At 41.0% G+C, this 17604-nt stretch overlaps 1 protein-coding gene across 3 annotated transcripts; it reads left to right on the forward strand.

Annotated features, from left to right (window-relative positions):
• The first annotated feature begins 209 nt into the window (after positions 1-209).
• Positions 210-15551, forward strand: GYG1 (glycogenin 1). Of its 3 annotated transcripts, none has more exons than XM_026110053.2 (8): positions 210-347; positions 3428-3563; positions 5525-5699; positions 6022-6184; positions 10229-10355; positions 13476-13695; positions 14385-14435; positions 14668-15551. In XM_026110053.2, the coding sequence occupies exons 1-8, from the start codon at positions 341-343 to the stop codon at positions 14857-14859; spliced, it is 1071 nt and encodes a 356-aa protein (XP_025965838.1). In that variant the 5' UTR covers positions 210-340; the 3' UTR covers positions 14860-15551. The 3 variants fall into 3 exon arrangements, with proteins under 3 accessions (XP_025965838.1, XP_064372508.1, XP_025965837.1); XM_026110052.2 differs by lacking the exon at positions 210-347 and adding an exon at positions 549-734; XM_064516438.1 differs by lacking the exon at positions 14385-14435.
• Positions 15552-17604: the final 2053 nt, after the last annotated feature.

Genomic DNA, 17604 nt, shown 5'->3' on the forward strand with positions numbered 1-17604 from the left:
ACTGGTTCCCGCAGAACATTTTATTTATTTCACGGTTGGAGTCACTGTGCTCACCCACCCACGCACGCCGCCGCGGAAGAAGCAGCGACGTGGCCCCGCCGCCCAGAGCAATGGCGGAGCCCCGCCCCGCCGCGGAAGAAGCAGCGACGTGCCCCCGCCGCCCAGAGCAATGGCGGAGCCCCGCCCCGCCCCGCCGCGGGGGGCAGACGCGCCTCGGGGCGGGGCCGCGGCCCGCGGGCCGGGGCCGCGTCGCGCGGCTCCGCCCCTATATAAGGGAGGGCCGTGGCGCAGGGCTAGGAGCGCTGCCGCTGCCGCTGCCGCTGCCGGGGGGGCCGGCACCATGGCAGGTTAGTGAGCGCGGGCGCCCGGCGGCGCGGCCCGGGCTCGTGGGGCCGCAGGGCGGGCTGCGGCGGCACCTATCTGCAGGCTGCGGTGGCCGCTCGCTGGGGCGGCCCGCCGCCTCCGCCTGGTGCCGCGCCGGTGGGGCCGGGGCTCCCGCGGGGGGGCTTGGGGGCGTCCCCAGCGGCTCGGCGGGCAGCGCCGTGCGGGCCAGGAGGACGCTCTCGCTCCAGCCTCGCCGCGCTGGAGGCTGCCGTGCCGCCAGCCTCGGGCCTGCCCACCGCCGTGAGGGGGGCGGCGAGCCTCGCCGCCGCTGGCCGGGGCCGCCGCGGAGGAAGCCTCCTGCTCTCCCTGAACCGCTGGAGCCTGCGCAATGCCTGTGTGGTCCCTTCGCAGTAAGCACTTTCTTCCCCCTTCCCCAAGAACGCCGAGTCCTGTCCCCCGCGACTCTTGTGGTCGAGCAGTCAGCGTAGAGTATGTTTCCCTTTCAGATCTGGAAGAGTTGCAGGAGACTTGTGATCTGCCTCCCGAGGCACGTGTTGTGTAGATGCGCCTGTTTCTTGAGGAAGCCTGTACTCAAAAACAGGCAAATGTGCTTAATGCAAGTAAGAGGGGAGTAGACAAACACCTGCGAGAACCGTGGATGTGCCTTTAAAAGCTGGTATCACTGTCAGTGCTCCCGGGCGAAGCTCCGGAGCCAGGCACCCGTCCCGTCCCGCAGGCTGTCGCGCGGAGGGGTGCTCCTTGTGCAGGCCTCGGCGTGCTCCTGCAAAGGGCCGCTTCGTCCAGACACCGCGGCCTGTGACCTGGGCAGCCAAAGATGTCCTTGAAATAGCCTCTAAAGATACAGAGAGGCTCCTCTAAGCTGCAACATGTGAAAGCTTTTGCCCAGATAAGTCAATTATGAGGCTGTACAAATATCCTACACTTTGTGTTGTTGCAGCCATGTTATCACTAGTAGCTGATCTTACTGTGCCTCTGTGGTGAGGGACAACAGTGACTACAGTGTGAACACAGCCTTCTCTGCAGAAGAGCTCACGGTGAATGGAGGCAGGAGAGGACAGGAAGGGAGACCCACGCAACTGAAAGATTTGTGGGTTGGGTAGAATGGCCTGGTCTCTTGTAGATGTAACTTCCCTATTAAGCAGTAGCTGGTCTTGCCTAGACTGTGGCATGGACTCATACATAACACCTATGAATGTATTGGTATGAAATGGAACATGTTTTATTCAGAGCTGTGGAAACCTGTACTGACTTTGTAGCTCTAAGAGTTGCCAGTATCCTCCTCCTGCCAAGCAGTTACAATGCTTCCAAATGTAGCTGAGATGGACTAGAGGGCTTTTAGCCTTTATTCATAATTAAATTGGCTTTAGTTCTCCAAGACCTTTGTGTCCCACAAGCTGCCTAACTGGTAAGCATGGCAATACAGAAACTGAATACTCGGTTTCAGTCCACTGAGATGACCTGCCAAGAGTATACAAGCTAACAATTAAACACAAAAGATTGGGCTGTCAGTGGCAAGCATACTAGAAGAATTAGTCTTCTACTGCTGAAAAAACTAGTACAATCTTGCTTTGTCTACATGGGGTTTTTAGTGAGTTGTCTATGTAGATTAACATGCAAAATCAGTAATAACGCATGCTTCCCTATTAGATGGATGTTTATGCCACCTTAAAATAGTACACACTTGCTATTTGTAAAGCTTCAAAGCTCTAAACGCACAGGAAATTATCCTACAGATTTGCTGGGTTATATGAACTAATACAAACTGCTAGTTAAGTGAATTAAAAAAACCTTATTTCTGGCTTTATAGAATCTTTCTTGAATTGTGTAACTGACCACTATAATCTAAATCCCTGGGACTAATTGTTTTTGCTGCTAGCCAAAATACAGGGTTTTGAAGCTGGCTTGCAGAACTAATCTGCTGAGCTTTTAGACCACTGTGGTACATGACTTTGTTATCAGCTGTTTAGGTGGCATTAAAATTAAAAAAAAAAGTGACTGTTTTATGGGCTGAGTAGTTGTCTCACATGACATGATCCCTCTGAAAATAGCTTTTAAAATAAATTTTGATGTGAAAAATCTCTTCTTGAAATTCCTACAAAAAACACCTTGCAGATAGTGTTCAAAAAAAAAAAGCAGCTTGGAAAGGAAAAAGCATGCTTCTTGGTAAAGCATCACAGCTTGGAAAGGACTACTGCATAATGACAGTCAAACTTCTAAACTACTTCAGTTCATTGTTAGCTGTGTCAGTTTCACCCTGGCAGTTTAAAACAAAACATGACAAACTTACAGAATGTAAAGTTTGTATTGTTTGGCCTTAATGAGTAGTACAGGGTCAAGTCATATGTCTCAGTCATCATTTGCAAGAGACTGCTGGAGCACAAGATCATACTTCATAGCAAAGATCCAACCATACCTTTCTAGAGAGCATTAACTAAGAGCAAGAACTATTGCTACAGGTTGTAAATCACTTATTACTGGATACTTCCCACTTAAATCTTGCATTCTGGTGACAAAGCTGCAACAAAGTGTTGCTAAACAACTCATCTGCAAAATCCTGAGCTAGCAAAACTTAATAATGCTGTCCAACATCTAATTCAATAGGTGCTTTCATTTAAAGTGAAACCTAAGACTTATCCTGCCCTAGCTTCTGTGTTCAGAGCTGAACCCATAGTAACTCTGCAAAACTGAACTGTTAAATTTAGACTACATGCAAGCTTACTAGCACCAGTACTTGAAAATGGCTATAGATTTGCCCAAAATATGGCTCTTTATACTTTTTTTAGCTTTTCACTAACATCTGGCATGACATTAACCTGTGGGCAAGCTGGAACTGGATTTCTCTTGCAGCAGTCTTGATTTTGCTTTTTACTACATCTGTGTGTCAAGTTGCTAATGGCAAGTATAGCTATGCAAGTATAATCTGCTTCATTCAGTAGTAGGCAGGCACAATACACACAGTTAAAGGACATGTCTTAGAGGTTTCTCAGCATGACTATCTGACTAACAGTTCTAGGTTTCTAATACTTTATTCTGAGACAGATGTGGTGGACCTTGCTAACTTGAGCAAATTCATTTCTTCCAGATCAGTCTTTTGTGACTCTAGCCACAAACGACTCCTATGTGAAAGGAGCACTGGTACTTGGTTCGTCTTTGCAATACTATAGAACAACAAGGAAGTTGACTGCACTCATAACTCCTCAGGTCTCAGATCCCATGAGGTAAGGTCACTTAAGGTATCAAACTGCCGTGGTGCCTGCTGATGTGAAAGTTTAAAAAAAAAAAAGCTGAACTTCTTTATAGTAACCTTCTAAAACTCTGGAAGCTTAGAAACTAAGCCCAGCAGAATCAAAGTTTAATTCTCTGTTGAAAAAGCACTGTAAGTGCTTCTTCAGACAAGGAACAGTGTTTTTTTTTTTTTTTCTTTCTTCCATATCACTATATGGTGAGATTAAAAAAAAAAAAAAAAAAAAAAAAAAAAAACCAAAACCCAAAACACTGTAGTTAGAGCACACTAAACTGTGACTTGATAGTACTGTTTGAATTGGATCTCTGATCTTTCATTGTCATACCTGGAACTGCCCCAAAATATGTCATTGTTTGTGCCATCATTAGGGGTCTGTGTGGAGGTGGGGGTGGGGGAGTGGTATTTACCTACTTCGTGGGAGTGTTCCAGATTCAGTTAATGTAACACCGAAACTCTATTGAAATGTAGCAGACACTTCAAATCAGATTGCATCATGAGAGAATAAAATGAATAGAACTGAAGTAGCACCAAGGATGTCAAATCAACAGAATCACAGAGGTGTCTAAGGAGGCTCACCACAGTAAGACAAATGAAACTTTCAGGAAACTGCTTCCTATGGCCTCTCTAGAAGTAATCTCAGTATGGACCTGTCAGGGGGCTTTTTCCACATGTTGGATGGGAAAAAAAATGACTTAATAGCTACATGAACTGCAGATTAGAATTCAGCAGTCTCTACATGGGAAAGTTCTTCTGAAAAGATAACTCAATTTATAGAGACTGTACAGAAGTGGCTCAGTAAATGGAGTGAATCTCTGGAGTCTCTTGGCAGCTAAACAGCCTTAGCATTCAAATAATGCTCCATGTAGGTATATCTATTTCAATGTAATAAGTGAGTGTACTCTTTCAAGAGGAACCAGATAAGCATGCTTACTGTGCTAGGTCAAAGTAGCTATGCTAAGTTCTTAGACCAGCTATAGCAACACTACTGATAGATACATAATGGCATAAGTGGAACTTGCATTTTTCACTCTATCCACAAACAACTTGTGCCTTAAGTTAAAAGCAGCTGTTCATACCAAACTTTTCATCAGTAGAAAGACAGCCTTGTAAAGCAGAGTTCTAACTTGTCTGTAAGCTCTCCATGGCTCAAACTGTACAGATTGCTGAGCATTCAAGATGCTGTATACAATAGTAAGACTTTACAGATGCTTCAGATTCTTAGAAGCACACCCATGTTAACCTCTCCTATAACTAAGCAGTGATGTTAAAGCAAAGGGTGGATATCTGCCACAAAATTTCACTATGCTGTCTGAAAGTTTAAGTGCCACCCTTAAGGTGGATGTGATACTGAGCCAAAATGCTGCTGCACCCATAGCTGTGACTTAAGTGAGCCTTTAAAATTTAATGGGATAAACAAAGCTTTAATAACTGTGTGGTCACATGGCTCTAATAGTCACAAATATAGAACAGTGTTATCGTGGCTATTGCATAAACGCCTGTTAAAACTGCTTAGGATTCAGCTACTGTCCAAAGTCTTGCACAAGCTACTCTAACAGCTTCCTGTTTCTTAATTGCAAGCTTAAAATAGACTGTCATCTCACTAGAAGAGCTCGGTCTGTCTGAGGGGAGGGAAAGAGAAAGTTTGGAAAGCTTGTACTACATAGCCATAACCTACCTAACCTGGTAGCAATACCAATTAGACTCCTGTTTGGAAAAAACTTACTAAATCCTCAAAAGGTGTCCATTACAAACCAGAAACACTGAGGTGGAGAGAAATGCTTATGCATTGAAATATATGCTGTCAGCTCTTACTGATGGCACATGAAATACTGTAACTGGTTCCTTGTTACCCCACTTCTGTTCATAGAATCTGTCAAGTGGTCTGGTACTGGAGTAACAGTAGAACTAAGTCCTGGCAACTACCTCTTTCTACAGGAAAGTGCTGGAAAGAGTCTTTGATGAAGTCATATTGGTAAATATTCTGGATAGTGGAGATTCAGCACACTTAGCACTAATGAAGAGACCTGAGCTGGGTGTCACTCTAACAAAACTTCACTGCTGGGAACTGACACAATATTCAAAATGTGTTTTCATGGATGCAGACACAATGGTAAGTAGTCTGATGGTGCCTCTTCATGAACTGCTGCGAGTTTTGTGGTTTTGAGTTATATCTGTTTTTTTTGCAGGGGTGGTGAAGGTTTTTTTGCTATTGGACTTGTAACTCAGTAACTATGGAAGTGCTTTTAAATCTAAATACTTGTAACATCTAATAAATGGGGACTATCTCAATTTAAAAAGTTGCCTTCCATAACACAAGACCAATGATATGAACTGTTCTTCATGTCTTGAGGGGGATATCAAAATACATTAAGACAAGATACCCAATTCCTAGCCCAGAAACCAGAAAGCAATTTTTTCCCCCCTACAACTAGGTTTTGTCAAATATCGATGAACTCTTTGAGAGAGAAGAGCTGTCTGCAGCACCAGATCCAGGCTGGCCTGACTGCTTTAATTCTGGAGTTTTTGTTTACCGACCTTCCATTGAAACATACAATCAGCTATTACAGCTTGCCACAGAGAAAGGCAGCTTTGATGGTATGTATTAATCTGTATTCCACTATAACTTAGACCAAAATGGTAATGGTGGTTGGGATGGCTCAGTAACTGGACATATGCTATCAGGGCTCAGTATGATGGAGTTCCAAACTGTCATGACTACACAAAACTCTTATTGCGATAGAGGATTTTATTCCAATATGTTTTCAGATTGTGGCCCCTATGAAATACAAAATAAGAGTCTGGCCTCTAAACTAGCAGGTGGAAGCATCAGCAATGCAGAATCATATAATGCGTTCTTAAGATGGAGCAAGCACAATAATGCATGTGCAGCAAATCAAACTGCAGTACCATGCTTCACGCATTTCTAAATAAAGTTGTCACTTCAACTAACCCTAACACTCAAGACTGGGTGTTTTAGGCTAATTCAAGTAGCTGTGAAAAAACAGTACTGGTCAACTTAAGTGCAGCTCCATGAACAAATGCATTTGAAGATATGACTATCACTTAATGCTAGATTAGATCTTGATGCACTATGTGACATCTTACCTTTGTAAGACAGTGATAGTCTTTGTCCCAATATCAAATGCTTGTGACCTATGGTGGGAAGCAGCGAGGGCTACTTGGGATTGGTTGCTGTGCCAGATTTAAGCTTGACAAGCCAACTTCTGCTGTCCTGTAAGTGTCCTAAAACTATAACCATTGCAGTGAACACACCTGTTGCTTGAAGCCTGCCATAGTTCAGTGTTTCTGAATGACTAGCACTGTCTCCCTTCACTAAATTTCATTATGTAACTACTGTGGCACAAAACCAGGTCTCACTGAAAAAGCTAGAGAACTAAGACCATAAAATGCTCTCTTATTTGAATGTAAATAGTTAACCTGTCAATTTACCTTTCTGTACCTTGTAAATAGTAAAAATTCTAGATGTAACTCCTAGTGTGCAGAATAATTGCTATTGTATGCACTCCCATGCCTGGCCTTCTAAAGAAGGTTAAGTGCCAGTTGGATGCTTAATGCTATCGTGTGAATAAACTCTATTGAAAATGAGTACTTGAAATAAAGGGTTTGCCTATACATTACTACTTACGAGGTAGCAGTTGGCAGCTCTGGGAGTGCTCTCAGATGTTGAGTGTAAACTGATCACCAGCTGTGGCAAGAGCTTTAACATGGTACTGCATTCCTGTGGTAATAAAAATAGATGGGGGGGGGAGAAAAACACTGTTGAATAGCTCCAGGAATATCTGAGATTTGGTGATTGTTTGCTGATATCTGTGCTTGACTCTTAGTAGACCCCATCTTAGGTCTGTTAAGGTCCCTGTCTATTAAAGGATAGAACTGCTTTCACACTATACTTTGACTTGAGAGCTAAAGCCACGCAATGGTGTAACTTCCTTAGTGTCCTAAACAAGAAGCAGTTGTTGCAGCACTTAACAGCAAAAAGGGTAGGTTAACGGTTTAAGTACCAAATTTCTAAAACTGTCATTTCTACTTCAGGTTTTACTTTACTATTCAACTTCACTAGTGCTAAATGGTAGCACAGATCTGAATAATGAGAGGGGCAGACTTGCACTACTTGCATAAGCTGCTATTGAGCTCATGAACTCAGATGAACAAGAGGGATTTAAACTTAAATTGGTCTGAACAGTAATAAAAGTTTCTAGGAAACTTTAAGAGAAATGCCTGTGAAGGGTCACTGCTCTTAACAGGGTGCAGGGATGCAAACTCTACAAGCTATCAAGTGATGCATAAATGAAATCAAGCTCCAAGCACCCCATCTGCAGGAGTACTAACTAGGAAATGCAGGACCTTCCAGACTATTTCATGTTTATGAAGTGCAGCAGACAGATGCCTCTTACATGATGCTGTTGTCCAGAAATGATAGAATGATGACCAGCTATATAGAATAACAGCTACTGTCTTTGAACTCCACCTTTCTAGATAATAAGGAATATGCCATGCAATAATTCTAAATACTGTTTAAAACTAGTGGGGAAAGGAAACAAATAGTTTGGTATTAAACAAGCCTGGCAATACTGATGCCTTAAGAATTATTGCTATTGCTTGAACAGCCCTCTGGCTTTCTAGCCTGGGATTTGAAATGATGTCTTTCACATATAAAGACATGATGCAGCAAGTCTGCATCCTGTAGACATGTGGCTAATGTAGTTGCCTGATTCGCTTGCATTGTATTTATGGTCCAGTTTGTACAAGACTACTGGTGAAATGTGAACTAGGACACCTAAAAGCTGCTTTCACTGGCTGCTTTGGCATAAGTACATGCAATCTGAAAACAAGCCAAGTATGTGGAACAAGTCGGAGAGATAAAGTCTTGTAGAATAAGTTGAAAATGTTGCTATCACTGAAGTTATGAGCCATCTGTTCTGCAGATCTGTTTCCTCTTCTAGATTATCTTACTGTTAGCACATGCATTTGTAATACTGCATTAAATTAGAAGTTAAAAACTAAATGTAGCTGAATAATGACTGAGGGCTTGTCTGGTTTCTTCGATGCTGCTATGTTGTGATGGGCAGCTTGTTCAAAAGTGCTTTCCCTCCTCATGGTCTGAGAGGCAAGTCAGAAGTTCTAAACTACTGCACTGTGTCTCTAGCCAATGTCTCACTCTGCAGTCTGCATGTATGCTGACAGCTGTAACAGGATACTTAGAATTTATATTTGTCAGTGTACCTCCTGTACCTCTTAAGTATATGCCCAGTATCTAGATACTTCAGTCACAAAAAGCAAACTATACTCACACAGCAGTAAGGGTGTAAACCTTATTTTAAGCATAGGCCATAAGACCTTTCGTGAGTCAGCGGAGACTGACTGCTTTAAAAAATAAAATATTAATATAAGATATTGTCTCTCATCTAACTATGCTATCCATTTACTTATTCTTCAGAAATGTTACTTTAACAGAGATGGAGGGAAGTGAGCAAATCAGTCAAGGAAGTCTCTTCAGTCTTCTTGCACTTACAAGACTAAGTGTATTCAGTAATATAAAGAATGAATGGATATAAATAAAAAGTTTCTACTTCTCTGTAGCTGCTTGTAAACTAGTCTGCTTCAGGCCAGGAGCTGGGTTTTTTTAGCTACTCTACTACTGACATATCAAATAACTTTAGATTTATTTGACCTCACTACAACCTCTACTTGCAAATTGAGAGGCAACCCCTCCCAGCACTGTAGCTCTAGCCATAACTTTGACAGTTATCCTCATTCAGGGGTTAGTAGCTTCATAGATATGTGCAGAAGTGGTATCTGTCTCAATGACTTTCCAAAATACTTACAGCAAGTTAAGAGATAATGTCTAGAGTTTGTATATGGACTCTGACCTTAATGTATGCATAACAGTTGGTGGTCTTTGATCAGAGCTCTTCAAACACTGAATACTGGAAACAAGTGACTGCTCCCACTCCCATAATCATACTACAAATGATTAAACTCAAACCCTGTTTCAGTGTAATTTCATGTTGTCACATAGATGTGCATCAGCTGAATACTAGTACAGAACTAGGAACTCCCATTTCCTGTTAATGGATTTGATGAAGTTCTACTAGAGTTGTCACTGAGACTGAAAGTGCTTTTCTTAAGATCACAGCATAGATGCATGCATCCAGGGATGCTGGCTTATTAACTGAACACTGATAACCTAATTCTGGCCCAGAGATCTTGGTCATGTTCTCTCTGTAAAGCTAAAGTAATAAAACAAACTTGTTTGAACTGGATCTTCTTAGCTACTGCTTTCCTGAAGAGGAGTAGTACACTATTGTCAAGTCCTGTTTTCTGCTGCATTATATAGCTTGAATTTAAGCTGTAGTAAAATAACCTGAATAGCAGGGTTTGAGCAGCTTGCTATCTTCTAGAAAGCAGGAGTAATCTCAAACATTACCTTTTTCATTCTCTGTATTGTTTTTGGATCGTCAAAGGCTGCAAGGATTACAGGATCGTTCACAAATAGAACTGCAGTAGTGCTCTATGTCAAACTCCTACAGGAGGTGACAGACTGCACTACTAACTCTTAATTAGGAAGGATTGGTGAAGTGATTGATCCTAAAACAGCTTATTAATATATTCTTTCAGGTGCGGACCAGGGGTTATTAAACACCTTCTTCAGCAGCTGGGCAACAACAGACATAAGCAAACATCTACCATTTATTTATAATTTGAGCAGCACTTCTGTATACTCCTATCTTCCAGCATTTAAAGCGTAAGTCCAAATTTCTGAAGTGACTCACCCTAACCAGATTTAGGGCTTATATAAACTAATCTCTTGTTACATAATGGCAAGGCACAATGTGAACTTACAAGAACTTTTTTCTAAAGGGAGACCATAATTGTAACTAAAAGAAGATGTACAGTAACTTCCACTTTTTTTAAAGGGCTGAATTAATACTAGTTAAATGAATTAGCTTTCCTCTGTACTTCTCATCATAAGACATGTCTGTAGTGTTACTCCAAAGGATGAGTAGTTAAGCCAAAGTTGATTTAGAATAAGCACACTTGAGAGGTCACTTCCAAAAAGGAAGTGCAACTCTGGTACAGCCTGGAACTCTATTACAGCTGTAATCAAAGGCAGCAGCTCTTGAATTGGCTTAAATCAACAAAACTTCAGCATGTCACTTTAATTAGGGTATTTAATGACCAGTAGTCATTTCATCTATCAACCTATACCATTCAAATAAACATACCAAATTGTACAAAAGTGTGTAACTTGTATAAAGCTAGAACTCCCTCCCCCCAGTCTTTCTAGACCTAGGACCAGTTCCCCAAGTACTAGGGTGGGACAAAGACTGCAGCCAGGTGCCATGCCATTGCACATTTCCAGTGTAAAGCTGGTTCCAGCTGTCTGCTCCCTAACAGTATTAGATCTGGCTTGTGACTAAACCCTATGTGATAGACAAGGTCACTCCTAAGAGCGTTATAACAAAGAAGAGGAGAGGAGGCAACATGAGAAGCTGAACCCTAACCCAAGTTCATTAAGAGCTGTAAAAGTAAGAAAACGAGTAGCAATTACGTAGAAACAATCTGATCTCTGAATCACATCAAGTTACTAGTGTCTAAAGCAGCAGCTAGCTGCTGTTAAGCTAAGCAGGACTGTTGCTGGCTCAAGCTCAAACTATGTCTTGTGATCAGAACACCATCTGAAATCCTGTCATGCTAAAAGTGGAACACTTATTTTAAGAAATACATGCAAGCCTGAGAATGACTAAGTAGTTGGATAGCGTTTGATAAGCTAACTTCTATTGTGAAGTACGTCCTCCTGCCATGGCTGTCTGGCCGATAGTCACAGGACCTTAAATTTACAAAATGACCTTGCTGCCACAAAATGCTAATGGAATTGGTGGCTCCTGAGAAAAACTCCATTTAACTGATTAAATCAATCACCTAACAGAGTTCAGCAGACCTTCAAAAAAGTAGAATGATGGAAGTGCAGCACTTCTAAGTAGAACACCCTGCTCAGTAGGTGAGCAATTTCCCTTGGTTGGATGGGGAGCTACCCTCATGATAACCAGCAGCTGGAATAAACTGAAGCTTAAATCTGGTGACATCATTAGCTAGTTTTTTTGCAGCTTTGTACAGCAAGACCAAACTTCACAGCAGTCTCAGTAATCCTTTTTTGCCAACACATGAGAAACTGCCTAATTAAAAAAAAAAATTGATGAAGGACTTCTCTTTGGGAGATGAGGAAAGACAGATTAGTTACTGTGGCTAATGTGGACATAAAACTTCTTAACAATTGAGTTTAAGTCTTGGAAGAAACTATTGCACCATATCTAGAAAACTGAGAACATCCTTGAAGCCTGGCATGTATTAACTCTTGTACAGTTCTTAAGTGAGCAGAATACTAAGTACTTTTCTTCATTTGTAGAAACATCATAACTTAACACTTCTTAGGCATTCTCTGAGGCTAGAATTGGAATTTGCCACTTAAGTTTTGATTTGTAACAATGACAAATTTTCTCAAGACAGCAGCAGGCTAAGATAAGAAAAACACAGCTGCTAAATAGTGATCTGCCAGCTAATGAACCTAAGGTAGCCCTGTTATGCCAAATCTTGACATTGGGATTTACAGTTAAAAGCCCAGAAACATACCTTCTCAAGAGAGCTTCTCTGCTTGCAACTACTGTAAATACTTGATCTTGTTTCAAGCATGCATGGGTTTTCATGCCTCAATATCAGTCCTATGTCTGTAACACTGTATGCAAATGCAGTTAATCTTTCAACGTAGGGGAGGGGAGGAGACATATCCAAAAATGCATATGCTTTGTTTGGAATATTCTAAAGACTTTGAAACACACTTGCACAGTCTCCATATGTAGAACTTGAACATCTGAGTCCCAGTCAAAATGACCTGGGCAGACTAAAATTGTGTTACTGCATGAGCTAGTTTTGCATTATTAACCACTTCAGTTTTGTTATGTTGAGAAGAAATCCTAATATGTGATACAAACTGAACTAGATGTGAAAGCTGTCGTTACTAGAGAAACTGGTACTGCTTGTTCTCAAAACTGACTCAAGCTGAACTCTATTTATGGAACTATAGGAGAAGAATGGAATGAATGTCATCTCTTTTACTTAAGTTTTTCACTTCAAAAGCGTTGTATCTTATCTACACACAATGCAAAACAACATACATAATGTTTGGGACAAAGCTAGAAATCAATACTGAAAATGGAATTCAGATAATTCAAGAAATCCATGTTTTTACAATACATGGCTAAGCTAAGATTATTTAGAAAACAGTGACTGGTTGTCTAGCAAGATCCTGCTGCAGCAAGATCAAAAGTCCTCTGGAATGGCTAGATTACACATAGCTTTTATTTTCCAGAGGCACAGTCTTCCCACAGCAAGATCTTAGGATGCTTTCTACAGGGATGTAGCCTGAAAGTAACTCTTAACACTGACCCTTCCTTACGTAATGCTTGTACTGTCTAGCTGTCTGGATCACTGACTTTGGAGTAGAATCTTTTTCACTTTTAAAACTAGTTCCAATTGCAACGGCTGCTTGAGACTGCTCTCTCCTGAGCTATGGACATCATTCTACCTAAAGACTTGAGTTTGCTGTAAGTACTGAAATAGCCCAGACGTTAGAATTTTGGCTGTATTCTGACTAGCATAATGTAGAGTTCTGTTTGCATAGCAATGCTTCCAGTCCCAGTAGGCACTGGCAGTTTTACATAGTTTAGCGTTTAGTCTCCTAAAGACATTCATATTTCTATTTTCTGGATAGCTACAGAAAATGCAGGTTCTAAATTTGTCTGACAGACAAATCTCTTTTTCTGGACACCTACAGAAATTGTGGGTTCTAACTTTTTCTGTCTAACAGGTTTGGTGCCAATACTAAGGTGGTACATTTCCTGGGAAGCACAAAGCCATGGAACTATACGTACGACTCCAGCACAAAAAGCCTAAAAGGCAAAATGCATGACCCTAAAATAGTTCACCCAGAATTCCTCAACATGTGGTGGGATACCTACGTGGCTAATGTTTTACCATTACTAGAACAGCATGGAATCGTTAAAGAAAATACCACAGGTGTAAACACGGTATGTGTTTTCTTACTATTCCTGTACAAACTATCTAGGTATGGACAGGTTCTGTACCATCTCACTGATTTCCCCCCCCCCACACACACAACTCAAAGCACGGGTTTGGTTTAATTTAGTTTTCCGGATGTATTTTGTGTGGGGTTCTTTTTGTCTAAGCTTGGAATAAAGAATAACACAGATGAGAAGTGGGCTGTAGTAGTCTTGAACATAAATGTCTGCCTGTCTAACTTACTTCAAAGTTACTTAACCTATAACAAACTATAGTAAGTGACTAATGGTGTACAAGAAATTAAACTATCTTTTTCAATATGTACAGAGAGGGGCCCTGACTCTTAATGTGTTTCAGCTAATAAAGTTCTCAAGAGGAATCCCAATTCAGCATACAATATATACATACAGATTTTACATGGTAAATCTAGGAAGGACTAGGATAACTAGAAAATAAGTACTTTAGTAGACTGGCAGGGATGAATCTTAATACTTGTCAAGGCCAAAGTAACTTCTAATTCTAGTTCTCATGCATGGAGTTTAGTAGCAAGCATGTGACTGCAGACTCTACAGTCTCAGCTTAGCACATGGGCCAGTTTAAGTTCTCAACCTTTCTCAGCCCAAAGTTACTGATCTCTTAAGCTGTGCTTTCTCCTGTTAATCTTGCATCTTTCATCTTTCTAATGAACTATTTGCAGCTATCGGGCTTGGTCTATACTCTGGCTTTCTCTTGTGGCTTCTGTAGAGAGGTATGAAGAACTTAAACGTTTAATTTTCTCTCTCTTTCTCTCTCTCTCTCCCCCCACTGACTCCTGTCACTTTGCTTTGTTATTTTGCTAGGAAAGTTGCATAATGCCTGCACACTGGGCAGCGCTTGCTCCTGTGCATGAGAACATCTACTTGGTTGTCCCACCCTCATGCCTGTTGCTCGCTTTAGCTGTGCAAAGCATTTCTGTATTTTCACTCTGCCTTTCTTTTTAGGCAGAGGTTACAGAGGCAGTGTCCCACATGTCAATATCAGCAACAGCACCACCACCTTCACCACCTGCGCCAGTGTTACCAACTGTATCTTCACAAGAACGCAAAGAACGGTGGGAGCAAGGCCAAGCTGACTATATGGGAATGGATTCTTTTGACAACATCAAGAAGAAACTTGACACCTACCTTCAATAGAAATACTTGTCTCAAACACCGTCAATGCAAGGACTTGCTCCAGAACTATAGCCGCTAGAAAGGTGTTGAATGTGGTCAGTTAAACTTGCTAGTAGCTTGATGAAGACTTTTCGGTTAAAGGTCTCTGCAGTGCTACAGATGAAGAGTGAGCAAAAGCTAGGAAGCAGAATTCCTTGGGCCAGCTCTAACTGCCCAATTTCCAATTCTCCTTCCTAGACTAAAAACAGGTATTTTCAGCTTAAGTTGTCTTCTGTTGCAATCAAGACACTAAATTGGCTCAACATATTCCTTGAAACTGTGGGTTTGTACCTCACCTTGTTAAGGTGATTAGCATTGCTCCCTTTGCCTGCTCTTTTAGATGCAAAATCCAATCTATGGGATTGTTCTTGCACTAGAGTGGTTGCCATTCTGCCTTATCATAAATGTATTGATGATACTGGGATACGTGCAGGTGGAACAGTAATAGCACTGCTTTATTCTTCTAGTCACACTTGCACTGAAGATCTTGACCAGGTTCTTATGCACAGTGCCTACAGCATGGCAGAATGCATTTGTTCAGTTCTGTATAGTGTGGGACTAGTAAAATGAGTTTTATCTGTTACTTGTAACGTTGCACTTGATGCAAAAATAAAAAGTTGTCATGCATTTCTGGTTTTTCTAAACTCTGAAGAAAATAAAAAAAAATTCTGAGATCTGAAGAAGTCTTACTAAAATATTCAACAGGTACAACCCTTAAGCTTTGCTAACTCCACTCTAACTACCATCAGCAGATGGCCACCTTTATTTCTGTAAGTAGGTCCCTGGCAAGGGACTAGTCTGGAACTGCTTCAGCCATAGCCCCTTTGCCACGTGTATAGGACAGGCCTGTGGAGAAACTGCATGCTGAAGCTATTCACGTAAGCAGAATGGACTTTGGGAAGAGGGAATATTTCTTTCAGAAACAAAGAAACATCATTCCTAATATAAGCCCTGTAGAACATTAACTTGTTTTTAAACACAAATGGGATGCTAGGTTAGGAAGGAAAGGTTCTCAGATCTGGAAGTCAAAAGGCCAACTGTCTGTTTAAGTAACTGTACCTGCCCTGATTAGAAAAAAAACTATTCTTTCCATGCGTGCAGACAGTAAGAGATGATAGTTTCTTTGCCAGATTCAGGTAACATGTATTCCAGCATACATCTAAGAGCAGCATAAGTGCCACATTAACAAAAATGCTCTGACAACAGATGGAGATGGCTGTTTTCTGAACCAGGTCGCAGATCTATCCTTTACCTGAGTGAAGAGTCTAAACAGAACCAACTTACTTAGCTACCCGAGAGCACTATACTTTTCACTAGTCCAGAAACACTAATAAAATGAGAATTATTTCATTTTTTTCCTAATAAAGGAGGATTTGGGCAGAAAGCTAGTCAGGGTGCTAAGCTTTTAGCTTAAAGTACACCATCAGCAAGCTCTCACTGCTTGCTGATAAAGCAGACAATGTAGTCTGAGCATGAGTGTCTAACTTTTTTTCACTACTTGCAGCAATTGAGTCCTTCATCACAATTTAGCAAAAATTCTAAAGATGAGGTCCAAATCAAAATAGCTTGCAGCTATTTAAAGGTAAATAGCATTTTAACTCCAAGCTGCAGCTAGCCCTTTCCTCCTCTTAAAGAATCTTTACAGATAAATTTGAAGTTGTGAGCATAACCTGTAGTTGGATACTTTGTCACAAGTACAACTCTTGAAGCTCTGCATGCTGACAAAGTATTCTACAGAAAACAGTAAAATACTCTTTTGAAGAGTGCTTAACAGTCTCAGTTTTAATCCCCTTCCCTGTTTTATTACTAAGGAACAAGCAGGTTACTTCCTCTTTTTCAGCTTATTTGGAAAGAACTAAGTGTAAAAGCGTGAAACTACAGCAGCATGAAAATTTGGTTTAGCATTTAAGTTTTGTTACATTAATACAAGGAGATAAGGCACAAAATAAGAAGGCTGTAGGGAACAGTAGAGGTTGAAGATCAGAACTTGCATGTTTTGGGTTAAAAAACAGTGAGTAAAGAAATAAAACTTGTAAAACCATCTTGTCCTAGCCACTGACTCATACTGAATCTCCCATAGTCTCAGGAAAGCAGAAGCTGTGATGTATTTACCTAACTCTATATAGCATATTTTCAGTAAGAGTATTATATCATTATCTGCCACTATTTCCTTCATAATTAATGCAGGCAGCATTAGCAAAGTATACATCCCTTCCCCCCCCCCCCCCCGCATTAGTATCACTTTGACACATGAAATGGTTGTTCTAAGCTGTAGGTGCTCTTAACACAGTAGCTTAACTACAGCACTAATCTTAATCATTATTCAAAAGAATTATAGTCCTGTTGCTATAATAGTTGCCGTTAGAAAAGGCATCATCTAAGATTTTCCTTATGGTGACAACTGAGAGTAACTCTTGAATGTCTAGAAGTTTTTTTTCAAACTACATCTGTAATACATAGGGGAAAAAAAAAAACCAGAACAGTAGCCTACTAACTCAGTCTTAGGAACTAAAAATGTCAAGTTCATAATTCCAAAAGCTTATTTTTAGAACATGTCAGAGCACACTGTTAGAACTCTAGGAAACAGAGTACCAATAGCCACAGACTACTTATATCTTGTCAGAAGAAAGAAAAAAAACAAAAAAAACCCACACCATGGTTTTTAACCACTAAAGTGCTTAAATCAGCACTTTTGCCCCCAGCTTTGACTTTTGCTATTCTCTTGGA

This window comes from Dromaius novaehollandiae, chromosome 9, assembly GCF_036370855.1.
Source record: "Dromaius novaehollandiae isolate bDroNov1 chromosome 9, bDroNov1.hap1, whole genome shotgun sequence".
In the NCBI taxonomy this organism is placed as follows: Eukaryota; Metazoa; Chordata; class Aves; order Casuariiformes; family Dromaiidae; genus Dromaius; species Dromaius novaehollandiae.

What these genes read in the sequence shown, in the direction of transcription:
- GYG1 (XM_026110052.2), top strand. Translation starts at nt 713, where the DNA reads ATGCCTGTGTGGTCCCTTCGCA. An exon ending in TCATGGATGCAGACACAATG is followed by an intron (nt 5,700 to 6,021) that starts GTAAGTAGTCTG and finishes CCCTACAACTAG; the next exon opens with GTTTTGTCAAATATCGATGA. An exon ending in CTTGTGGCTTCTGTAGAGAG is followed by an intron (nt 14,436 to 14,667) that starts GTATGAAGAACT and finishes CTTTCTTTTTAG; the next exon opens with GCAGAGGTTACAGAGGCAGT.